This window comes from Pleurodeles waltl, chromosome 3_1, assembly GCF_031143425.1.
Source record: "Pleurodeles waltl isolate 20211129_DDA chromosome 3_1, aPleWal1.hap1.20221129, whole genome shotgun sequence".
NCBI classification, from domain to species: Eukaryota; Metazoa; Chordata; class Amphibia; order Caudata; family Salamandridae; genus Pleurodeles; species Pleurodeles waltl.
The window spans coordinates 1,678,435,939-1,678,463,184 of NC_090440.1; the positions used below are offsets into that span (position 1 = coordinate 1,678,435,939).

At 39.8% G+C, this 27,246-nt stretch overlaps 1 protein-coding gene across 1 annotated transcript in view; it reads right to left on the reverse strand.

Annotated features, from left to right (window-relative positions):
• TTN (titin) overlaps positions 1-27,246 on the reverse strand; it is a 371,797-nt gene that overhangs the window by 38,972 nt on the left and 305,579 nt on the right. Inside the window, exons 281-292 of the mRNA XM_069225433.1 lie at positions 25,946-26,143; positions 25,565-25,861; positions 23,402-23,989; positions 23,001-23,303; positions 5,801-22,909; positions 5,067-5,363; positions 4,383-4,970; positions 3,994-4,296; positions 2,842-3,138; positions 1,755-2,042; positions 1,363-1,662; positions 963-1,265 (exon numbers count right to left, since the gene is read on the reverse strand). Of these exons, the coding sequence (XP_069081534.1) occupies positions 963-1,265; positions 1,363-1,662; positions 1,755-2,042; positions 2,842-3,138; positions 3,994-4,296; positions 4,383-4,970; positions 5,067-5,363; positions 5,801-22,909; positions 23,001-23,303; positions 23,402-23,989; positions 25,565-25,861; positions 25,946-26,143 (20,871 nt within the window). The remainder of the gene's footprint in view (positions 1-962; positions 1,266-1,362; positions 1,663-1,754; positions 2,043-2,841; positions 3,139-3,993; positions 4,297-4,382; positions 4,971-5,066; positions 5,364-5,800; positions 22,910-23,000; positions 23,304-23,401; positions 23,990-25,564; positions 25,862-25,945; positions 26,144-27,246) is intronic.

Genomic DNA, 27,246 nt, shown 5'->3' on the forward strand with positions numbered 1-27,246 from the left:
GATTGTGACAATCCGCTTTTCAGAGGTAGTTTTCAATAGTCTCTCATGCATTAGAACTGAAGCACGTCCTAAAAGGTAGAACGATACACGGGAAAGCCAATAGTGTGATGTGAGAAAGTAATACTCCTTTGTGTGCAGCCCAAGCCACACGGTGTGTATTTTTTAAATATTTGTGGAGGTCAAACCAAGGATGCCATCTGGAAGTTCGCTAGGACAGACGCAAAATACGAGTTCCTTGTCTAATGGTGTAACCTTCAAAACCTTATTCTGCATTAATAAGATGTTTTGGAAATATGATGGTCAAAGCCATTTTTCCACTTCTTGGCTGTGGTTAGGTTTCTCGTTGACTGTAGGGAAACATTTTAGGGACTGTGTATGAAACGTGGCATTAGTGAATTAAAAAAAAACTTTAAAGCTAGCCACAAAAAGAAACAGGAGAAACTATTGAAAAAGGACGAGAGGTTTATTTAGTTTGGGTTTTGATTATCAGTCCAAGTATATTAATGGATCGTGCAAGCAGTTAATTAAGAACCAGTTCAAAACACAATAGCCAGAATATATGACTATCTACGGAGGCTGTATGAACAACGTTTTAATCACTGCCACATAAAAATAGTTTTTGCAGTGCCAATAGCTTCACTGTTAAATGGGATCGCATCAAAGTTGGCACATTTAACTTTCATCAGTGTTTCCGTGTCCACGCTGAATGTGATCTTACTAGTGGTTGCATCGCTAAAAAGAATAATATTTAGTGCATGACAAATACGTGTTTGCTATCATGTCACTGAGGGGTGCTATTTCGAACATAATGGAGCAAAAAGTCAAAACTCGAATTGTAGGTTTTTAATCCGATGTTATTTGTACAATAACAAAACCTACTTTGTATATATATATGCATATATATATATTTATGTATACATATAATAATATATATAATAATGTTGGCTTACAGTAAAACTTACCAATAGGATCTGCAGCTTTGTAGAAATCAGATTCTTCAGAGAATGGGCCTTGTCCAGCTGAGTTTACAGCACTTACTCGGAAATGATATTCACAGCCTTCGGTAAGCCCTGTTACCTTCTGTCTGGTATCCCGGATAGATTCCTTGGTCACCTTGAACCATCGTAGACTCTTCTTATCACGCTTCTCAAGGAAATACCCGCTTACTTCACTTCCGCCATCTGCGGTAGGCCTCTCCCAGGTAACTGTCATGGAACTCTTGGTGATCATTGTGACTTCTGGGACACTTGGAGGGCCAGGTGTGACTGCAAATCAAATACGAAAATATTATGGACGTAATGTACATGGGATCAGATTACGATCAACAAAAGCACTGTTGTAAAGGTTGCCTGCTTTTCTTACCGAATGCATTCTTGGCGACCACAGGTTCAGATTCCACGGATTCACCAATGCCATATTTGTTTACTCCTCGAATACGGAAAACATATTCATTGCCTTTGATGAGCTTCGTAACACTAATGAGACACTCTTCAAGTTTTTCAGACACTAAAGACCAAACCACACGACTTGTTTCACGTTTTTCAACAATGTAGTGTGTGACACTAGATCCACCATCATCAGCAGGGGGATCCCACATGAGGGTAATCTTATCAGCAGTGACTGTTTTAAACTGAACTGGTCCACCTGGAGGTCCTGGTTTGTCTGTTTGAAAGGAAAACAACACTGGATTATTAACCATTCACGTTCTGAGTAGCGGGACTAGTACTTTCCAAGCACCTTGCAATGATACCCACCTAGTAATTGCACTCGGATGCTTGTTGATGCAGAACCCAAAGCGTTCTTCAGTTTCAATTCATAACTTCCACTGTTTACACGAGTTGCGTCTTTGATGAGTATGGAGGCAAACTCTGTTGTACTTTCAAGAGATACTTGAGCACTTGTTACTAACTCCTTGCCATTTTTGAACCATTCAATTGTTGGCAGAGGCTTGCCAGATATTCCCACTTTAAGTTTCACTGCTGTACCAGCTTTGTACTTCACTATATCTGTGTATTCTGGTGGGAGATCAATTTCGGGTGCACCTTTAAATAAACATACATCACAAAATTAATACTTGCATACCCCAAGTCAGGCACTGTACATTTGAACTTGTGTGAGAGGAAAAAAACACCCATTTTAGACAAAGACAGAGTAATACAATTGGTGATAAAAAAACAATACTAGTAGAATGAATATACTGTGTAATGTTGCCAGTGATTCTCTTTTGACACTGTCAAAATTACTATGGTTGCTTATCATATTTTAAATGAATCAAAGTGGATGTATAAAGAACATTACCACCAAAAGTGATATTTCTGTGCTCTTGTGTGGCGTTCTATAAAATGCTAACCTTTTATAAATACATTTTACATTAGCCTATTAGTAAGACTGAGCAAAGAGACAGTGATCTCATTCTAAAATGGATGTAATTCCTGATTTGGCCCGAAAGACCATATCGGCTGAAAATACCGTATTCGTGGAAACACCACATCTCTTTTTTGTTTTGACCTGGGGGTTTCATTGGTTAGAAGAAAAAGAAAAATCTGGGTGTCAACACTCATGGCATTGAGGAAAAACATGCATTACTTTTTGTGGAAATATTGTTTCCTTCTGTTAAATACCCATTTGTCAGAGGTTGACCTTTCAAGGCCAGAATGTCTGCATTCAAGAATTACTGATATGTACAATAGAGGTACTTCTAGGTGCTGGAATATTGCTGCCGGACTCAAGCGTCATTCATAATCGTGCTTGTCTGAGTTTTTCAATCTCAAAATCAGTACAAACCTTGATCAGGTGTTGAAATTGTTAATCGTGATTAACTTTAAAATGAGAAATGCTTACCATAGGTATCAAGGCAAGTGACTGGTCCCAAAACATCAGATGGATTGCTAGTAGAACCAACTGCATTCTTAGCAAATACTCTAAATTCATATTGAGAACTTTGTGTCAAACCAGAGACACTGAATTGAGTCTCAATGACATTGGTGAAGCTGGCCTTAGTCCACCTTCCGCTTGGAAGATCACGCTTCTCAACAATGTACCCAGTGATCTTGCTTCCTCCATCATATGCTGGATTCTGCCAGGAGAGGTTGACAGAATTCTTTGTAATATCTGTGACACGGACATTCCTTGGTGGTTCTGAGAGAAAAACAAAAACAATTTTACATCAATTATACCTTTTCTGTATTCATATAGGTGTTCAGAAAATGTCTAATACTTTTCTACACTTTTTTTCCCTACAAAGGAACATCAGTGGGAAGAGTCACTTAGTCTGACCGCCCTCTTGAGACCTTAGGAAAATGTTTATCTAGAAAGAGATGGATTGCCAAAGTAGTGCATTGATTTATTCTTGACTAAATCTAAAATCTATTTTTGATGACTGCGCTGACTGCATCTATTTTGATTATTTTGCCAAACTGTATAGTTCGAGTTCAGGTACTTCACTCTTTTACAATTCTGAATTGAGTAACATTCTCATACTATTTAACAACTTTTGATACCCAGCACATGCAGTCCAACACTGTGGTGTTGTTGATTGGCATCTACATTGATGATAGAGACAGAATAGAAACACGATTTCTAGTCTACAGTCCCCTGCTTTCCTCACAATGTCACATGGCTAATTAGGACAGCCATACTGACACCTCCTGCCGGGGGTGGAAACTAATAACAGATAAAAATGATGGACTATGTGTTATAAGATTTGCATTTATTGCACCCTGACCGTATTTATTGCCTTTACCACATGGTTAATTTTCTATTAATCTGTTTGTATTATCAGTACAATTAGGAAATGCAAATGGAGTTGACTAGAAATAAACATATCTTCAGGAGCTTATTGACTAAAAGAACTTTGATCTAACATTTGCTTTATGATATGCATCATTCATGCGATGATTAGATTGTTTGGCTTTATTCCACTGTCATTGTAGACCAGGTTTTGTTAAAATCAAAATTACACTGAAAGGAAAATAATTCGATCTGACTACATACCACAAGCATCGATGGCAAGCACTTGATCAGAAGTATGGCTGGCCTTTCCAATACCAGCAGCATTTTCTGCATACACTCTGAATTCATATATCAGTCCAGCGCTGATGTTTGTAACTTTGAAATGAGTTGTGCGTATTATCGTCTTGTTGACTTTTTGCCATAGAATGCTGTTTCTGTCCTTCATTTCTAAATGATATCCAATTACAGTGTTGCCACCATTAGACACAGGTTCATGCCAGCCAACAGAAATGCTTTCACGGGTAACCAAGTTAACCCACGGTGTTGATGGCGGGCCGGGTATTGCTAAATGAAATAAAAAACATCATGAGCAATCTAGGTGTATGTATATATTTTTCAAGCTAAAACATTATTAAATATTGTTGACTTACTGTATGGAAGCTTCATTGTCACAGACTGAGAATCAATATGATCACTAATGCCAAAGCGATTTTCTGCCTTGATACGGAACTGGTATTCTTCTCCTTTGGTTAGTTTCATTACTTTAATAGTGCTTCTTGCAACCGTGGCAGACACCTCTGACCAGGCAGCCGTGCTTGTTTCTCTCTTCATGACAATGTAGTTGGTAACTTGACTTCCACCATCATAAGCTGGTGGGTCCCATGTGAGAACCACACTCTCTTCGGAAGTGTCACTAATGACGACAGGGCCAACTGGTGGGCCAGGCCTGTCTAATACTATTATTTTGATGAGAGCTTTAGTTGTTCCACTGGAATTAGAAGCAGTAATTTCATAGGTTCCTGCATCTGCCGCAACACTTTCTTTAAGATTGACAATGATGCTTTCAGCTGTGGTTTCTGTGTTAAATCGGAGAGTAGATTTCACAGGAATACCTTCCTTAGATAATGTTATCTTTGGCAGTGGTTTTCCAGAAATTGGAATATCAACTTTAAGATTTGATCCTGCTCGTACGTATAGAGTATTATGAGGGAAGTTCTTCATATCAATCTCTGGTGATTCTAAAAGACATAATTTTAAAGGAAAATGCATAAGTTTTTGTTAAATATCAAACACGATAGGAGAGAATGAATACATTGCATTTAAAAATAAAATACCTAGCTGTTCTTTAATTGTAACAGGCAGCAGAAGTTCCTTGGGTTCACTCAGTCCAGCTTGATTTTGTGCAAAAACACGGAAGAAATAGTCAACATGCTCCTTAAGACCACGTACAATATGATGAGTTGTCTTCACATCTGCACATTTAACCCAGTTCTGTTGTCCTTTTTCAAGAGCTTCAATGCGGTAACTTACGATCCTGCTTCCACCATCGTGTTCTGGCTTCAACCAGCTTAGTGACGCACTGTCTTTGGTAACATTAGTGACCCCAAGTTTTTCTGGAGGGCTGGGTTTTTCTGGAAAAAATGCAGAATTGTAAGTAGCAAGATCTTTCTATTCAAGAAAGGAAATCAAGTCTTCACAGGTCCTTTAAATGCTAGCAGTACTATCTAAATGGTATTAAATGTTTTGTGGGTGAATGGCAAGAAACACAAGTTAACACCAGTAGTTAAAACTGAAATGCACAGACACCTATGAACAAAATAAAGAAATACTTTTACATTAAAGCAAGCATTAGACTAATCCTGTTTTAATTGTTAAGATTCGGTAATTTAAATCATGTCATACTGATATTTTGGTTAAAACATGCTTTTGTTAAGCAAAGAGGTGAATGTACGATCAACTTAAATTGTAATGGCACCCATTTAAGTGATGTTACTGGTGATGTCTTATCCATTACGTTGGCATTCCTGTTACACACATTACATGCTGACTGCAACATATGTGCTCATACCTGTGGCCTTAACACCTTCCTTCGTCTCACATGGTACTCCAACACCAAATTCATTTTCTCCTGAGATTCTGAAGTAGTAAACAGCACCCTCTTGAAGATTGGCGACCTTGTAGGTAAGGCGATGACAGTTGTTGGTCACAGTAACCCAGGCTTTCTTGCTAGCTTCTCGTTTTTCAATATGATAATTCTTTACAGGTGCACCACCATCGTTTTCAGGAACATCCCAAGACAAAGAGACAGATTCTTTTGTTACCTCTTTCACAGTTATATTTGATGTGGGACCAGGCGAGTCCAGAACTTTTACGACTAGAGTCAAAGAAGCAGTGCTGAGAATATTTTGCAATGTTAAAGTGTATTTTCCAGAATCGTTTCTTGTTGCCTTTTCTATGGTCAGAGATGTTTTAGAACTTGATGAATCAATACTTGCTCTTGTACGAAGGTCAGTGTCTGGCTTACTCCAGAGAACATTGGGCACTGGTTTTCCTCGGAAAGGCACAGTCATTGTGAATGACCCACCAGCTTTTACAATTAAGGTTTTGCGCATTTCGCTGTCAATGTCAAATGCAGGCTCCTCCTCCCTTTCCTTTGCTGCTTGTGGTTCCGAAACTTCACTTGGATCACTAGGGCCAACTTTGTTAATTGATCTGACTCTGAAGACATATTCTGATCCTGATGTTAATCCGATAACAGTGTATTCTGTACTTCTTACATTTGTAACGGCAGTCAACCATTCAGTGTCTTCCACTTTCTTATATTCTACTGTATATGCAGTGACTGGAGAACCTCCATCAAACAATGGTTTTGCCCATGCAATTGTTACAGTTGTCTTTGTTGAATCTGCAATCTTCGGTTTAGATGGAGCTGATGGTAAGAATACTGGATCTTCAGCACGTACCAATGGTGAGCAGTCACTAGGTGGACTGAGACCTGCAGCATTTTCTGCATAGACACGATATTCATATTCACATCCTTCTCGAAGGCCAGAAGATTTCACTCTTAGGTCATAGACTGGTTTTTTGTTTACACGCATCCACCGTAGACTACTCTTTTCACGTCGTTCAATTACATAGCCAGAGATTTCACTCCCTCCATCACTTTCAGGCCTAGCCCAACAGAGGGTCATAGCCTCTTTGGTGACACTTGTGATCTCTATAGACTTGGGAGCACTTGGTACTGTGAATGGATTTTGGGCCTTTACTGGCTCACTCTCCAAAGGCTCACCAACACCATATTTGTTAACACCCATGACTCTAAAGATGTATTCATTGCCATTAAGTAGTTTTGTTACTTTACAGGATGTTGTCCTAAGTTCTCCCTCACAGAGAGTCCATGCAAGTCGACTTGTTTCTCGTTTTTCTACAATGTAGTAGTCAATTTCTGCACCACCATTTTCTTGAGGAGGACCCCATGCGAGTGTGCACTTCTCAGAGGTTACACCAGCTACTTGCAATGGTCCTGCAGATGGTCCTGGTCTATCTAGAACCTTGCAATTTACAGCTAATGATCGTGTACCTGCAACATTCTGAAGTGTTAATACATATTGCCCACTATCACGTCTAATGCAGTCCTTAACAATGAGAAGTGTTGTGTTATCTGTTGACTGTATTTCTGTTCTTGCCTTTTCTTCAATTTCCTTGCCATCCTTTGTCCATGAAATTACAGGCAGTGGTCTTCCTGCAATGTCTGCATTGATTTTCAATATCTCCCCAGCTTTAACAACAACAACATCCCTGAATTTCACATCCATCATAATCCTTGGAGCATCAACATCATCTTTTACTGTAATAGGGCCTGTTGAATCAGAAGGATCACTAAACAATCCAGCTGCATTCTTTGCAATGACTCGGAATTCATACCGTTGCTCTTCAGTAAGTCCAGTTACATCAAAGTAGGTTTCTTGGATGTTTGTGAAATTACACTTCAGCCAACGGCCTTCGGGTAGTTCTTTACGCTCAATGATATATCCTGTGATTTTAGCTCCACCATCATATTCTGGCTTGGCCCAAGACAGTGAGACTGATGTTCTGGTAATGTTTGTTACCTCAGGTTGACCAGGAGCATCACAAGGATCTCTGGCAGCAACAGGCTCGCATGATTTGCTACATTTACCAATACCTGCTATGTTTTCAGCATAGACACGATATTCATACATAAGTCCTTCTTCCAGACCAACAACCTTCATTTGTGTGTCTGTTAGCAAAGTTTTGTTGACCTTAGTCCAAAGAATGCTACTTCTCTCTTTTCGTTCTAAGTGATAGCCTATGACTTGACTTCCACCATCGTTAACTGGTATCTGCCAGTTTACCATCATGAAAGCTTTTGTTGCATGTACGACATGGGGTGTTCCAGGTGGACCAGGTGGTTTAAATGGATACTGTGCAATGACAGCTGAAGATTCAGCATAGTGGCTCTTACCATACCGGTTTTCTGCACAAATGCGGAATTGATATTCAGAACCTGTTGTGAGGCGTGCTACCTTAATTGATGTTCTTGCAACTGTGGCAGATACTACTTCCCATGTGGTGGTTGTAGTGTCTCTCTTTTCAACAATGTAGTTGTTAATATGGCAGCCACCATCATATTCTGGAGGATCCCAAGATAGTGATATGTTATCTGCACTGACATCATCAATACGAACATGTCCAGGAGCTCCAGGTCTGTCAAGAACTATCACACCAATAGAGACTGCTGTTGAACCAGCAATGTTCGAAACACATAATTCATAATTTCCAACATCTTCACGTGATGCCTCTTTAATAGAGAGAAGTGTTGAAGACTTTGATGTTTCAACATTGACTCTAGTGGTTTCTTTCAATGCTTGTCCATCTTTCTTCCAGGTTACAGCTGGGAATGGCCTTCCTCGAATAGGCACATCAATTTTGAGATTATCTCCAGCTTTGACACTGAATGTATTGAAGAGAAGTTCAACAGAAGGTTGAATTTCAATATCCTTGGCGACAACAGGCACACCAAGCTGTCTTGGATCACTTCTTCCTTTTTCATTAACAGCAGCTACTCTGAATGTGTATTCTTCTCCCACAGTAAGGCCTGATATTGTTGCTTCAAGTGTTTTCACTTGAGTGCAAGTGCTCCACTTTTCACTGCCTTTAGTCTGCATTTCCACTACATACCCAGTAATTTTACTACCACCATCACTTTCTGGTTTTTCCCAAGTGATGGTAGCAGAGTTACGTGTGACATCTACAAGACTTACTCTTCCAGGAGGTAGGGGTGGCTCTGATACTTTTACTGGATCTGCTGTTTCAGCTGGCAAGCCAACACCATATTCATTGGCAGCTAAGACACGGAAATAATAGATTCCTCCTTCTTGCAGCTGTTCAGCTTTGAATGTATTCTTTGTGCAATTGTTTGTAATTGTAGCATATGCCTTCCTTGTCGACTCACGTTTTTCAACAATATAGTTTGTAATTTTAGCCCCACCATCAATAAGAGGGGGTTCCCAAGATAATATGACAGAATTCTTCCTTATTTCTTTAACAATAAAGTTCACTGGTGCACTTGGTGAATCAAGTATTCTCACATTAACAAATGCTGATTTGGAGCCACTGTTATTTTCTAATGTCAAATTGTATTTGCCACTGTCAAACCTATTGACATTATCAATGACCAACATAGTATATGAACTTGTAACTTCAATTTGGGCTCTTTCACTTAACTTGCCTTCTGCTTTTTCCCATTTGACCTCAGGTTCAGGTCTGCCTTTGGTGGTTACAAACAAGCGCAAAGTGCCACCAGCTCTAACAGAGACAACTTTTCTTAGATCAGCATCAAGTTCGATCTCAGGAGGTTCAATTTTTTCGGCTGCAAGTACTGTGCCAGGTATTAGTGCGGGCTCTCCAACTCCTTCTGCATTTATAGCACATATGCGGAAGTTGTATTCAGTATTTTCTTTAAGTTTTGTTGCAGTAAACTGTTTTGCTTGAAGTCCTGTTGGTGGTGTGCAGGCAATCCAGTCATCTGATGAAGCTTCTTTAAATTCTACAAGATATCCTTTTACTTCAGCACCACCATCATAAATAGGCTTGTTCCATGCAAGAGATACAGATGATCTTGATGTGTCAGTTACCTTTGCATTGCTTGGTGGTCCTGGTGGATATGTAGCATCACATGCACGGTACAAAACAGATGGCTCACTTAGTGCACCTACACCTGCAGCATTTTCAGCAGCTACTCTAAATTCATAGAAATGCCCTTCAGTGAGACCAGTTACTCTGAATCTCAAATCGGTCAGTCTCTTCTTGTTGCACTTTGTCCATCTAATGCCATCTTTGTCACGTTTTTCAAGTATGTATCCTTCAATTTCTGCGCCACCATTATCTTCGGGTCGTCCCCAAGTCACAACCATTGAGTCCTTTGTGATTGCTGTAACCTCAGGAACTGAAGGGGCAGATGGTGGTTTGAATGGATTACATGCTAAAACTGGCTCAGATTCTATTGGTTCCCCAATTCCAAATTTGTTCACGGCCATCACACGGAATATATATTCGTTACCTGGAAGAAGTTTGGTTACTTTGTGGCTCAGAGCTTGAACATCAGAGGCAACTTGTGTCCAGGAGAGTCTGCTTGTCTCCCTTTTCTCAATTATGTAATGGGAAATGTTAGCGCCGCCATCCTGAGATGGTGGACCCCATGACAGATAGCATTTTTCTGCAGTAACTCCTTGCACTTTCAAAGGGCCTTCTGGAGGACCTGGTCTGTCAAGGACCTTTACTGTTATTGGTATAGATTTTGTACCACCAACATTGCTCAAGTTGAGAATATACTGTCCACCATCAATCCTTATGCAATCTTTAACTGTAAGAGCTGTTCTTTGGATGGTGGATTTAATTTCGTGTCTTGCAGCTGTTGCTTCAAGTTCTTTTCCATCTTTTGACCATGTTACTTCAGGGATGGGTTTACCGTGGATGTCAGCTTCTAGAACAAAGGTGTCTCCTGCGTTAACAATAATGACATCTTTATATTTTGGATCAAGTGATGCTCTTGGTGCATCAATCTCATCTCGAGCTGTGATTGGGCCGGTACTTTCTGATGGCTCACTAAAGCTACCAGCTGCATTTCTTGCAATTACCCTGAATTCATATCTCTGGTCCTCAACTAGGCCTGTTGCTACAAATTCAGTTTCCAGTACATTTGTAAAGCTAGCTTTCATCCAGCGACCTTCAGGGAGCTCTTTCTTTTCTACAATATATCCAGTTATCTTACTACCACCATCATATTCAGGCTTTGTCCACTTCAGTGTGACATAATTTCTTGTTATAACAATTGCTTCTGGGCATCCTGGAGGGTCACAGGGATCACGAGCCACATAACACTCAGAGACTTTGCTCGGTTTACCAATTCCAACAATGTTTTCAGCGTAAACTCTGAATTCATACTCCAAGCCTTCTTCTAGTCCATTTGTTTTCAGTCTTGTGTCCTGAATGAGAGTTTTGTTTAATTTTCCCCAAAGAATGCTATTTTTCTCTTTGCGCTCTAAATGGTAACCAAGAACTTTGCTTCCTCCGTCGTTCACTGGCTCATTCCATTGCACAACCATGTGATCTTTTGACACAGATGTTACAAAAGGAGTACCTGGGGGACCAGGCACCTTATATGGATATTGAACGATAACTGCAGCAGAGTCCAATGAAGTACTCTTTCCATATCTATTTTCCGCAAAGATTCTGAACTGGTATTCAGACCCAGTCGTTAGCTTTGTTGCCTTGATTGTTGTTCTGGCAACTGTTGAAGACACAGTTTGCCAGGATGTGGTAGTAGTATCGCGCTTTTCTACTATGTAGTTATTTATTTGGCACCCTCCGGTATATGCTGGTGCATCCCATGAGAAGATAACATAGTTTGAGCTAACTTCATCAAAACGAACAGGTCCTTGTGGTGGGCCAGGTTTATCTAACACAATAATACTAATGTTCTCTGTGACAGAGCCAGCAGTGTTTGTTGCAGTCACTGTATATTTGCCAAAATCATCTTTGCTGCTCTCTTTTATGTGTAAGATAGTTGCTGTTGGTGTATCTTCCACATTGACTCTAGTTGTTTGCTTCAGAGATTGCTCATCTTTTGTCCAAGTTATTTTTGGTCTGGGTCGTCCAAAGACTGGTATTTCTACTTTAAGATCCTCACCAGCCTGTATATTGTATGTATTGAACATAAGTTTGAAACTTGGCTCAATGGTCAGATCTTTAGCTATGACAGGGATGGCCAGGGCTCTTGGGTCACTCTTTCCCTTTTCATTGTACGCAATCACCCGGAACAGATATTCTTGACCTGAGCTTAAGCCAGAGACAACAGCACTACAAGTCTTCGTTTCTGTTACAGTGTTCCACTTCTCTGTTCCTTTTGGCTGCATTTCAACTAAGTATCCTATAAGTCTACTTCCTCCATCGTGTTCAGGTTTTTCCCAGATAAGTGATGCACTTCTCTGAGTAACATCTGTTAATGTAACTTTTCCTGGTGGTAATGGAACCTCTGAAGCTTTCACTGCATCAACTGTTTCTACTGGAACTCCAACACCAAATTCATTCTCAGCCATAACTCTGAAGTAATAAATTGCACCTTCTATTAGGTTTTCAACCTTGAAGCTTGTTTTGCTGCACTTGGTAGTAACATTGGCAAAGGCCTTTCTGGTTGATTCACGCTTATCAATTACATAGTTCTTTATCTTTGCTCCTCCATCTATGGAAGGTGGTTCCCACGTTAATGTGATACAGTCTTTCCTGATATCTTTCACAAGCAAATTATGTGGTGGGCCTGGTGTGTCCAGAACCTTTACTGTCACAAAAGCAGATTTCGAACCACTGCTGTTTTCTAATTTGAGAACATATTTTCCAGCATCATTTCTGTCACAGTTATCTATTGACAGCTGGGTGTAGTTGAGGCCTCTTTCTATCTGTGACTTATCAGACAGTTCACCGTCCTCTCGAGACCAACTAATTTCAGGTGCAGGTCTACCCTTAAATGGAATGTGAATCTTTACGTTGCTACCAGCTCTGACAAGTATTCCTTTTCTTAATTCTGAATCAAGATCTAATTCAGGGGGTTCAAGTTTATCTTCTGGTTTAACTGTACCAAGAACTGAAGCAGCTTCACCCACACCAATTCTATTTATAGCACAAATTCGAATTTGATATTCTTGATGTTCAACTAGGTTTTTAATTTCATATCGATTGACTTGTAATCCAGTCTGTGGAGTACACATGATCCATTCTTCTTCCTCTGCTTTACATATTTCTACAATGTAGCCTTGGATGTCACTTCCCCCATCATAAATAGGCTTGCCCCAAACAAGGGTGATGGAGTTTCTGGAAGTGTCAACAACATGAGGATTAGTAGGTGGCCCAGGTTTAAACATAGGGTCACAGGCTTTATAATAAATTGAAGGTGGACTTGCTTCTCCAACTCCAGCTGCATTTTCTGCTGATACCTGGAATTCATATTCATGGTCTTCTGTTAATCCTGTGACTCTAAACCTCAAATCGGTGACTCTGCGTTTGTTACATTTTGTCCATCGAATTCCTGCCCTGTCTCTCTTTTCTACTATATAGCCAATGATTTCACTTCCACCATCGCTATCGGGTCGCGTCCAGCAGACAGTCATTGAGTCTTTTGCAATGTTGGTTACTTCTAATGCCTTAGGGGGACCAGGAAGCACAAATGGATTTTTCATCAGCACTGGGGAAGATTCCAAAGGTTCTCCAACACCATACTTGTTGACAGCCATTATACGGAAAATGTATTCATTGCCTTCCAAAAGTTTTGTTACTTTCAGCATTGTGGCTACTGCATCAGGTGAAACAACAGTCCAAGCAAGGCGACTTGTTTCTCTCTTCTCAATTATGTAATGGGAAATGTCACTTCCGCCATCATGTTGAGGGGGATTCCATGCCAGTGAACACTTGTCGCAAGTAATTCCAGTAACTTGAATTGTCCCTTCTGGTGGCCCTGGTCTGTCCAGCACTTTTACATTTATTGGAACTGACTTTGTGCCTGCTACATTGGAAACCTGTAAGACATACTGTCCACCATCAACTCTAATAGCATCCTTGACAACAATTAAAGCTCTAAAATCTGTGTTCTTTATCTCATATCTGGCAGATTCTTCAACTTCCTTATCCCCCTTGAACCACTGGATGCTGGGAATAGGTTTTCCATGAACATCAGCTTCAAGTTTAAACATTTCTCCAGCATTAACAATGATGGTGTCTTTATAATGTGGGTCCATGGAAACTCTTGGAGGCTCTACTTCATCCTTTGCTGTTATAGGTCCTGTGCTATCAGAAGGCTTGCTAAATGTACCAGCTGCATTCCTAGCAATAACTCTGAAGTCATATTTGTCATCTTCCGTCAGCCCTGTGACAGTAAATTGAGTTTCAATTACATTTGTAAAACTTGCTTTCATCCAGCGACCCTCGGGTAGATCTCTTTTCTCCACAATGTAACCTGTAATCATGCTTCCACCATCATATTCAGGCTTGGCCCACTTTAAAGTTATAGCATTTCGTGTTATGATAATTGGTTCTGGGCACCCGGGAGGATCACATGGATCACGAGCTACATAACACTCAGAAACTTTGCTGGCTTTGCCAATACCAACAATATTTTCAGCATACACTCTAAATTCATATTCAATACCTTCTTCAAGGTTACTTGTCTTGAAACATGTGTCTTGAATAATGGTTTTGTTAATCTTTGTCCACATAATGCTGTTTCTTTCTTTTCTTTCAAGATGATAGCCCAAAATTTTGCTCCCACCGTCAATAATTGGCTCATGCCATTGTACGATCATGCTTTCTTTTGTAATAGTCTTGACAGCTGGTGTACCAGGAGGGCCTGGTTCCTTATAAGGATACTGTGCTACTATTGCTGCAGATTCCAAGGCAAAGCTGCGACCATATCGGTTTTCAGCAAAAATTTTGAATTGATATTCGGTTCCAGTCTTTAGTTTAGATACTTTCAGTGTAGTTCTTGCTATTGTTGCAGAAACTGTTTCCCATACTGTTGTTGTGGTGTCCCTCTTTTCAACAATGTAGTTTGTGATCTGACAACCACCGGTATATGTTGGAGGGCTCCACGATAATGTAATACTTTCAGCACTCACTTCATCAAATTTTACAGGGCCACTTGGTGGATCTGGCTTGTCTAGAGTTATAACTTCAATAGATGCAACTTTCTGTCCAATAATATTAGCCACTGTTATTCCATACATGCCAGAATCATCTTTCATAGTTTCTTTGATGTTTAATATTGTGAGACTTGCCGAATCAGTGACATTAACTCTTGTGGTTTGTTTAAGAGCCTGACCATCTTTTGTCCAAGTCACTGTTGGCTTTGGTCGTCCTGAAATTGGTATTTCCACTTTCAAATCATGTCCCACTTGAACACTGTAACTACTGAAAACAGGTCTTACATCTGGTTCAATTACTAAGTCTTTGGCAACCACTGGAACGGCAAGAGATCTTGGATCACTTTTGCCTTTTTCATTTACAGCTATTACTCTAAAGAGATATTCTCCTCCTTGTGCTAAGTTAGTAATGATTGCTTCAAGTGCCTTGACACGTACACTTTCTGACCATTTATCACTTCCTTTGGCTTGCATTTCTACAATATATTGAATTATTTTGCTGCCACCATCATGTTCAGGTTTCTCCCAGGACAGAGATACACTGTTCCTTGTGACATCAACAACAGTTATTTTTCCTGGAGGTTGTGGAACTTCAGATACTTTAACAGGGTCAGCTGTTTCTGCAGGTACACCAATTCCGTATTCATTCTCAGCTGTCACTCTAAAGTAGTAATTGCACCCTTCTTGAAGTTGCTCTATTTTCCAGGAGGTTTTGTGACAGTTTGTTGCCACTGCAGCATATGCTTTTCTTGTGGTTTCCCTTTTTTCAATAATATAGTTCTTTATTTTTGCTCCACCATCCAACACGGGGGGCTCCCATGTTAGTGTAACTGATTCTTTAGTGATCTCCTTCACCCTAAGATTAACTGGTGAGCTTGGTGTGTCCAGAACCCTCACACTTATAAAGGCAGACTTGGATCCACTACTATTTTCTATTGTTAGATTGTATTTTCCTGAATCAAACCGATTCACATTGTCAAGTACAAGTGTTGTAAAACTGCTAGTAACATCAATCTGAGCAGCATCTCTGATCTCCCCATCAGCCTTTGACCATTTCACCTCAGGTGCAGGACGTCCACGAATAGGGATAAACAATCTCAGTGAACCTCCAGCCCTCACGTTCACAATTTTTCTTAATTCTGGATCAAGATCAAGATCTGGAGTTTCAAGTTTCTCTTCAACAATGATAGAAGCGGGGACATCTGCATGGTCTCCAACACCAGCCTTATTTACCGCACATATCCGGAATTTATATTCATGTTTCTCTAACAACTTTTCAATTTCAATGCGTGTTTCTTTGATACCAGTTGCTGGGGTACACATTGACCATTCATCTGTACTCACATCACATTTTTCAACAATGTATCCTTGTACTTCAGACCCACCATCATAGATTGGTTTTCCCCATGAAAGAATAACTGATGATCTTGTGACATCAATAGCTCTAGGATTATTAGGAGGCCCTGGCTTGTAAATAGGGTCACATGCCTTATAGAAAATTGAGGATGGGCTAGGTCCACTCATGCCAGCAGCATTTTCAGCAGATACTCTGAATTCATAATGATGAGATTCAATAAGCCCTGTTACTCTAAAACGTAATTCACTGACCAATCGCTTGTTGCATCTGGTCCACCTGATACCTTCCTTATCTCGTTTTTCAACAACATAACCATTTATTTCACTGCCACCATCCGACTGTGGTCTTTCCCACACAACAATCATGGAATCTTTAGTAACCGCTGTGACTTCAGGAGCCTTGGGTGGAAGTGGTACAACAAAGGGATTCTTTGCAACTACTGGTTCAGATTCAAGGGGCTCACCCACTCCATATTTGTTCACAGACATAATCCGGAAGATGTATTCATTTCCTTCCAAGAGTTTGGTAACCTTGCAACTTAGTGTTTGTACATTAGAGTCTACCACTGTCCATACTAAACGACTAGTTTCTCTTCTTTCAACAATGTAATGTGAAATATCACTTCCACCATCTTGAAGGGGGGGTTTCCAGGCTAAGATGCACTTTTCTGCTGTTACTCCGGTCACAACAATAGGTCCTTCAGGTGGTCCTGGTCTATCAAGTACCTTCACGCTGACAGTTGCAGATTTTTCACCGGCTACATTTTTCAACAGCAGTGTATACTGGCCACTATCCACACGGATTGCTTCTTTCACACTAATACTTGTGGTGAAGTTTGTGCTCTTTATTTCTAATCGGGCAGAATTTGCGAGCTCTTGATCACCTTTCAGCCACTGAATAGAAGGTATAGGTTTACCAAAGATGTCTGCATCAATCTTGAATGATTCACCAGCGTTCAATACAATTGTTTCTTTGTATTGTGGATCCATGCTTATACGAGGAGGATCTACTTCATCCCTTGCTGTTATAGGCCCTGTGCTTTCAGACGGGTCACTGTAAACCCCTGCAGCATTTCTTGCTATAACTCGGAACTCATATCTCTGGTCTTCAACTAAACCTGTTACTGCAAATTGGGTCTCAATTACATTTGTGAAACTTGCTTTCATCCATCGGCCTTCTGGTAACTCCTTCTTTTCAACAAAGTAGCCTGTTATCTTGCTGCCTCCATCATATTCAGGTTTTGTCCACTGAATTGTTACTGCATTTCTTGTCACAAGAATAGCTTCTGGGCGACCTGGAGGGTCACATGGATCACGTGCCACAATACATTCTGACACTTTGCTGGGCTTTCCGATGCCTACAATGTTTTCTGCATAAACCCTGAATTCATATTCAATTCCCTCTTCAAGACCAGCTGTTTTGAACCTAGTGTCTTGAATGACTGCCTTGTTTAATTTAACCCAAAGAATGCTGTTTCTTTCCTTGCGCTCCAAATGATAGCCAATAACTCTGCTACCACCATCATTGACTGGTTCATTCCAATGTACAATCATACTGTCTTTTGTGACATTTGATACAAAAGGTGTTCCTGGATTACCTGGGACTTTATATGGATACTGGGCTATCACAGAATCTGATGCAAGATATCCACTTTTTCCATATCTGTTCTCAGCTGAAATTCTAAACTGATATTCACATCCAGTCTTGAGTCGGGTTGCTTTTATGGTTGTTCTTGCAACAGTTGCCGACACAACCTGCCAGACTGTTGTTGAAGTATCTCGTTTTTCGACAATGTAGTTGTTGATAGAGCTTCCTCCATCATATTGTGGTGGTTCCCAGGAAATGGTGATGCTGTCAGCTGTGACTTCATCTACCTTAACAGGTCCTGTAGGAGGACCTGGTTTGTCAAGGACAACAATGTTAAGATTTTCAGATGCTTCCCCTGCTGTGTTGACAAGTTTCACAGTATATTGCCCTACATCTTCTTTGGAGGCTTCCTTTATAGTAAGAAGTGAATTGCTGTCTGTGTCCTCTGCATTTACTCTAGTAGTCTGTTTTAGTGGCAGATTATCTTTGTGCCATGTAACAGTTGGTTTTGGTCGTGCTATGAATGGTACGTCAACCTTCAGGTCTTCCCCTGCAAGCACACTGAATGTGGTAAATAGCAGTTTAAATGTGGGTGCAATCACAAGGTCTTTTGCAATAACTGGTACTCCTAACTGTCGAGGATCACTAATTCCCTTCTCATTCTGAGCAGAAACACGGAACAAATATTCTTCACCCTGAGTTAGTCCAGTTATAGTAGCTTCTGTAACCTTCACGGTGGCACAGTTTGTCCATTTGTCGCTTCCTTTGCTCTGCATCTCCACAATATAACCTAGAATTCTACTACCTCCATCATGCTCTGGTTTTTCCCAAGATAAGGTAACACTTTTTCTTGTTACATCTACCAAGGTTATTTTGCCAGGAGGGAGGGGTTTTTCAGAAACTTTTACAGACTCTGATGTTTCAACTGGGAGGCCTACACCATATTCATTTTCAGCCAGAACTCTGAAGTAATAGTTGCAACCTTCCTGCAATTGCTCAACTTTCCAGCTAGTTTTGTGACAATTAGCAACAACGGTTGAGTATGCTTTCCTGGTAGACTCACGTTTTTCAACAATATAGTTCTTTATTTTTGAACCTCCATCTATGAGTGGAGGCTCCCATGTTAGTGTAACAGATGCTTTAGTAATTTCTTTAATTTTCAAATCTTGTGGTGCTCCAGGAGTATCGAGCACTCTAACATTCACAAATGCTGATTTGCTTCCTGAGCTATTTTCTATTGTAAGCATATATTTTCCACTGTCAAATCGATTCACATTTTCAACAATAAGCAGGGTGTATGAGCTTGTTGATTCAATAGACGCCCTTTCTAATGGTTCTCCAGTTTCTCTTGTCCATTTCACTTCAGGTGCAGGCCTTCCTTTAATTGGAACAAATAATCTTAAAGTGCAGCAAGCTCTAATGCTAACAACCTTACGAAGTTCTGCATCCAACTCAATTTCAGGAGGCAACATTCTTTCTTCAGCCTTTGGTGAGCCAGGAACAAGAGCACCTTCGCCAACACCTTCAGAATTCAGGGCATATATCTGGATTTTGTACTCCTGGTTCTCTTTAAGACCAGTAATAGTAAAAGAAGTAGCTTTAAGTCCTGCTTGTGGAGTTACAATTTTCCATTCATCTTCTTCTGGTAGGGCTATTTCAACCATGTAACCTGTGATTTCTGACCCACCATCATATACTGGTTTATTCCAAGCTATTGTTATTGATGATCTACTGGTATCCAGTACTCGAGGGTTTCCAGGAGGGCCAGGCTTAAATACTGTGTCACAAGCTTTGTAGAAAGGGCTACAAGCACTTGGTTTACTTATTCCTGCAGCATTTTCTGCCATGATTCTGAATTCATATTCATGACCATCTGTCAGTCCAGAGACTTTATAACGTAAGTCAGTGATTGCTCGTTTGTTACACTTTATCCAGCGAAGACCTGATTTGTCACGTCGTTCTACAATGTAATTGATTATTTCACTTCCACCATCGGAATCTGGATGTCCCCAACATACAATCATTGAATCTTTAGAGATATTTGTCACTTCTGGTGTTTTTGGTGGGTCTGGTGGGACGTACGGATTTACTGCAAGTGTAGGTTCTGATTCCAGGACCTCACCCACACCATACTTGTTGACAGCCATGACTCTGAATATATACTCATTGCCTTTCAGTAGCTTGGTAACTTTGTGTTTGAGCACTTGCACATCTGTTGCAACACTTGTCCAAGCCAATCTGCTGGTTTCACGTTTTTCAATCACATAATAGTCAATCTTTGCACCTCCATCATCTAATGGTGGTAGCCAAGAAAGTACACACTTTTCTGTTGTGACTTCGGATACTGCCAAAGGACCCTCTGGTGGGCCAGGTCTGTCAAGGACTTTAATGTTGAAGACATGCTTTGCAATACCACCAGGATTAGAAGCAGTAAGGGTATATGCCCCACCATCTCTTCTTGCAGAATCTTTATTAATCAGAGCAGTAGAGAAATCAGAAATCTTTACTTCCAATTTTGCAGTTTCTTCGATGTCTTTCCCATCTTTTATCCAAGCCATTGTTGGAAGAGGGCGACCTGAAACATCTGCATCAAGCCTGAAGAGATCACCTGCTTTCACTATTATGAGGTCTTTAAATTTAGCGTCTACTCTGATCTTTGGTTCTTCAATATCATCTCTACATGTTATTTCATCTGATGGCTCCGATGGGTGACTCACAGCACCAGCAGAGTTTCTGGCAATTACACGGAATTCATATGCAGCGTCTTCAGTCAAGCCACTTACTGTAAACTCTGTTTCCAATATGTTGCTAAAATTAGCTTTAAGCCAGCGGCCATTAGGGAGGTCTCTTCTTTCAACTGTGTACCCAGTTATCTTAAATCCACCATTATATTCTGGTTTTGACCACTGAAGTGTGACTGCATGTCTGGTAATGTTGAGAGCTACTGGTTTGCCAGGAGCATCTATTGGGTCTAGAGCAAATACGGGATCTGAAGGTTTGCTTGGTTTACTTTTTCCAGCCATATTTTCTGCAATGACACGGAATTCATATGCAATGCCATCAGTAAGTCCTGTTGATTTGAATATATTTCCTGCAACAAGGGCCTTGCTTATAACCTGCCATATAATGCTGTTTCGTTCTTTTCTTTCAATGTGATATCCCAAAATTGCACTTCCACCATCAGTAACAGGTTCATGCCAGTTAATAGTGATGAAATCTTTTGTAACTATTGAAGCATGAGGAGTACCTGGTGGACCAGGAACCTTAAATGGATAAGCAGCAACTACATTCTCCGAATTGAGAGCTGGGCCTGTTCCATACCTGTTTTGAGCTTTAACACGGAACTGATATTCAGCTCCTGTAGTAAGACGGGTAGCCTTGAAGGTTGTGCGTATCACTGTAGCAGCTAGTTCAACCCATGTGGTAGTATTAGTTTCTCGCATTTCAACAACATAACTGTTTATTGGCACTCCACCATCATTCTCTGGTGGGTCCCATGAAAGAATAATATAGTCAGATGAAATTTCATCAAATTTGATTGGTCCAGTAGGAGGCCCAGGGATATCATGTACTTGCACAGTAATAACATCACTAACCTCTCCAAGGATATTTTTAGCTGCAAGTGTATACTTCCCAGAGTCATTTCTTGTGCATTCACCAATGTTCAATATGGTTGAAGTTGCTGTACGTTCAACATTCACTCTCTGTGTTTCTTTAAGAAGTTGTCCTTCTTTCTTCCAGGAGACTGTTGGTTTTGGACGTCCAAGAACAGGGATATCAACTTTGATGTTGTCACCAGCTTTGGCAATGACCAGTTTTTGGTAAACACCACGAAGGTCGAACTCTGGGAGTGCCTGCTGTTCTTTTACTAGAACTGGCCTGCTTTCTCTTGGATCACTTCGCCCAGAACTGTTGACTGCCATCACTTGGAAAACATATTCCTCATTTTCATTCAGATTTTTCACTACATAGTCCAATGCTTTCACAGTTGTAATGTGTGACCATTGATCTGAACCCATTTTCTGTGCTTCTAACACGTAGCCTGTAATCTTGCTGCCGCCATCATGCAAGGGTTTGGGCCAAGCTAGGCTAACAGTGTTCTTGGTAACATCCATTATGTTAAGACTTTCAGGTGGAGATGGTGCCTCAGAGGCCCTAATGGGATCAGCGGTTTCACCAGGTTCACCAATTCCAAATTCATTTTCGGCCAAAACTCTGAAGTAGTATTCACAGCCCTCTGCCAAATTTGGAATTCTAAGAGAACATTTCTGGCAGTTAGTTGTAATTGTTGAATAGGCTTTACGAGTTGATTCACGTTTTTCAACAATATAGTTTGTTATTCTTGAACCGCCATCAAGAAGAGGCATATCCCACTGGAGTGTAATACTGTCCTTAGTTACATCTCTGGCTTTAATATTTATTGGTGGCCCGGGTGAATCTAAAACTTTTACATTCACAAAGCCAGATTTCTTTCCTGCTGCATTTTCAAGAGTCATAGTGTATTTTCCAGCATCGTATCTGTTGCACTCTGTGATGATTAAAAGTGAGAATGATTCTGTATTTTCAATATTAGCACGTATCTTTAGTGGAATGTCACCTTTCATCCATGTGACTTCAGGTGCTGGACGGCCTTTAATTGGTACAAATATACGTATACTCAGTCCAGCCCTAACAACCAGTGTTCTTCTCAGCTCAGCATCCAATTCAAAATCAGGACTCTCTTCACGATCTTTAATTTCTGTGATGTCTACAATTTTAGCTGGCTCACCAACACCTGCTGCATTAATTGCACAAATTCTGAACCGATACTTTCCACCTGGTTGAAGATTAGCAACAACAAATTCGGTGATTCGTAAAGCTGACCCAGTCGTATCTTTTATCCATTCTTCCTCTCCGTCCTTTTGGTGCTCAACTATGTAACCAGTGATTTCAAGTCCACCATCATAGTGAGGCTTGCCCCAGGCCAAAGAAGCAGTTGTCTTTGTTGTGTCTGTCACTCTTGGGTTGGAGGGTGGACCTGGTGGATCTGAAATTGTGGCAAAAGACAAGCGTTACTTTACAAAGTAATACCATTTTCTTACCCTATTTGGTAAGATAAGTAGAAAAAAGATACTTACAGACTACATCCTTGGTTAATGCTGGTTGTGAGGCATCACTAGGAGGTCCAATGCCTGCTTTATTTTCTGCACTAACACGGAATTCATATTCATTTCCTTCAGCGAGTCCTGTTGCTTTGTATCGAAGATCTGAAACAGGCCTTTTTGTTACTCTGACCCATCGTAAGCCTTTCTTTTCTTTTCGTTCCACATAATAGCCTGTAATTTCACTTCCACCATCATCAACTGGTCTTTTCCAGGCAACAGTGATTGTAGATTTGGTTATGTTTGTTACTTCTGGTTTTCCAGGAGCACCAGGAGGTCCTAGTAAAAAGAATTACATGAAAAATAAGTGTTATAGAACACACTGCAGGTTATAGTTTAGAAAATGTTCTTGTACCTTTTATCTGAGTTTAACTTACCAAACCCATCAACCATCTTAATGGGGTCTGATTGCACTGGTTCCCCAACTCCATAATGGTTGACAGCAGAAACACGGAATATGTATTCATTTCCTTGGATAAGTTTGCTGACAACATATCTGCAACCATCAATGTTTTCAGCAATTGGAGTCCATAGCAGTCGGCTAGTTTCTCTTTTTTCCAGAACATACGATTTAATGGGCAATCCACCATCTTCAGTTGGTGGTGTCCAAGTAAGAGTAGCTTTTTCAGAGGATACGTTGCTGACTTCAATTGGTCCAGGTGGGCCTGGTACATCTAAAACCTTCACATGCACATGCTCTTCTTTGGTACCAAATGGATTGGTAGCAGTGATTGTGTATTCACCAGAGTCTTTCCTGGTGGCGTATTTCACAGAAAGTGTAGATGATGTTGGAGTTGTTTCAATCTGAACAATGTCTGAGGGCTTAAAGTCTTTTCCTCCTTTAGACCACACAGACTGTGGAGGTGGTTTTCCAAGGATGCTAGTAGCAGTCATCACAATGGTTTCACCTGCCTTTACTGTTAAACCTTCTTTTACAGTTGGGTCAATAACAATAGTTGGTGCTTCTGTAATAACAAAGAATATTCAATATTAATAAACTGATTAATATACTCTTAGTCATTCCATGCATGCAGATTTACTCTTGTATTAAAAGCCTTAATTAGAATTTGAAGGGAACTGGTAATCCTTCAGCTTGTGGGAGAAATTATAAATACGCCGTACAATCTGCTGGTTGAATTTGTCCCATAAAAAATATTACTATGATACAGGAACTTGAGAAAGTAGAATGTACAACATAATTAGAGCTTTTACCAGAAACCAGAGAATATGTTTTCTCCAACATCTATGTAAGATTCCAATTTATCAACTTTCTGTTTGCATACATCATCCAGTGGGTGCATTTTCCTCACCATGGGCATTTAGTAGGCCTGGGAAAAATGTTAATTACGATGGCTTAATTCAGGTAATTTGGGGACTTTTGTGTTATGCTTGTTATGTGAAATTCCTGAATTATGTTATTACACCACTTCATAAAATTACACACCATACACATTACAAATTTAACACAAATGGGGCAGTTCGCTGTTAAAACTTATCCCAAATGCACCAGAACAACAGAATGGGACCGGCTGTTGTTCATGGTGCTGTTTAAATGTGTCCTTTTCCCAAAAAATGACCTGAAGACACATTTTGTGCTGAAATACAGTGCGAAATGACTGATTTTACATTTTGTGTATTTTCACATACCTTTACATAATTTTGCTAGTTATGTGTAAGAAAATTGTGCAAAGTGTGCACACCTCTATATTTAAGCAGTGTTACAAGCCTAAGCAAAATTATTTTATTTTGTCTTTACTTTCATGGTTTTCAGCTAGTCTGAAAAATACTATCTCATTTTTAATACTTATGATGAACTGTTTCTTAGAAACTATGAAGAGCATCTGGTGGGTGAATTACATAGAATACTTTGTGCATTTTTTAATTCGCTTAAACCAATACCAATAAAAAATCTGAAATGTTAGTGGAATTCCAACCCCTTTGTCTAAGAACCTGAGACAAAGAGATTTCAGGTAAAGCGAAAGGCCGAATCAATTTTCAGTGTTAAAATCCAGTGATCACAAAATGTTACGTATGCTTCTTTTTCATGTAAAATAGACACTGGATGTTTCTTTTTCAAGAGCCAAGAATGTGTATGTTTGCTTCTATCAGTCTGTTGTATTCCACTTCTCACTGTACTAAAATACAAACGCTCTTTTTACATGTATTTACATAAAAATGTCCACAATTAATTAATTGTTTATTGTTTGCCTTTGTTGATAATCATCTAGGTCTGACCATGCCAAGCCTCGTTAATTTTTTCTATGCCTGTCTTAGAGTCTCTGCATTTTATACAATAATCATTTATGTTTATGTTTTCATGTTGCTGGTTATCCGTCAATGTCTAAATAAATATTCTGAATGTTTTCTACACTTTTCAGTTGTATAGTCTTGTGTCAATTCAATGTATCCTCGAAAAGGAAGTATTTTAGCAGTGAACATGATAATCATTGCTTTTACATGCAGTTGACACAGGTTTTCTGTATGATTTCACTAAGAAATGTTCTATTAGTGGCTGCAGTGGAAAGCAGAAAGGTACATACCATACTCATCCTTGCAAACAATGGTGTCTGTAGGCTCTGATGGAGGACTAATAGCCCCTGCGGTGTTCTTGGCCTTAATTCGGAATTCATATTTCCCTCCTTCAATAAGGTCAGTTACAGTGAATGCACATTCTTGGACATTGACATGGTTAGCCCTCATCCAAGATTTTGCTGGTAGGTCACGTTTTTCAATGATGTACCCTGTTAGTTTATGTCCACCATCATACTTGGGTTCTGTCCAAATTAGAGTCACTGAGCTTCTTGTTACATTAATAACCTCGGGTTTACCAGGAGGATCTAGAATAAAATTACATTGGTAAGACTTGGACGTATACATATGAAATAAAGTGAAAATATTGATGTGTTTTGCTTATTACTTACCAATGGGATCAAGAGCTACAATTGGCTGTGTTGGTGGACTAGGTTTACCTACTCCTGCCATATTAATTGCCATGACTCTGAATTCATACTCAAGTCCTTCAGTTAACCCTGTAGCTCTGTATTCCTTCATTCTCAGTGGAGTCTTGTTGGCTCTCTTCCAAAGGAGGCTGTTTCTTTCTTTCAGTTCAACATGGTAGCCTGTAATTACAAAATACATTTTCCATCTTAAAATCATGTTCCCCAATATGAAGACCTGCTACAGCAATTTCCTAGATAGTGACACAGCTGTCATCACTGCTTAACTCTTATGGCAGCCCAGTTGGTGAATCTCTGTGTAGAGTAGCTGTGTTGTATTCTTAGCAGTTTTCATAGCAGGTTGTATGTCACAATGACGAGGTCAACTCAATACTGGCTCACATAAAAATGTCAGGTTGCCTACAACTGCATACTTACTGTCTACCGCTACATTGTCAAGGTAAGTGTGTTCCTAACTGCATACCTACTTAACTTGATAATGCAGTGGTAGCAAAACAGTGAATGCAATACTTTGCCTTGCAATATAGTAACCCTCACCAGGCATCACACCCTTTGCATTCAAGTTTTAGGGTGGTGATAAGAGAATTTAGAATGTGCTATCTATAGGAAGATAAAATTGAGAAATTTGATTGATCGCAGAGAATTTAAAATGTGCTCTCTATAGGAAGATTACATTGAGAAATTTGCTTGATTGCAGTCACAGATCATCTTTCACTAGACTAATGCCAGATGAACTAGACTAATGCCAGATGAACCACTGCTCATCTACTTAGCAAACAATATTTGAATCATAATTGTGCAAAATATGTAATTCAAGATTTAAATAGAAATGGTGAGTAGTAATGATATAATACAGCAACTGAAAGGTATTCATGTTTGTTAAAACATCTTGGGATATTCAGTACTGGTGTTAAATATGTCAAAACAATTTTTAGTAAATATGTTAAATCAGTTTTCAGTAACAACAGTTATATTGCATTCGCAAGCACTGTGTTTTTCAAAATCACATGGTTTGGTTTTCAAAATTGTTATCTGTAATATACTAAAGCCTTTCGACTTGCAAATGGATTTTGTGATCAGTGCTGTTTTGCAATTAAAAAGGGGTGTAAAATGGCACTCCCTCCTAATTGCAAAATACAGTGGTCTGTATCAATTCTTTGTGACTGCAATTGTGATTACAAACTATTTGTTAGTTACCAACACTTCAAGGTAGGTGGTCACTGTCTGTTAAAGGGGAAGGTGTTCCCTTTGTGAATCATGTTTGG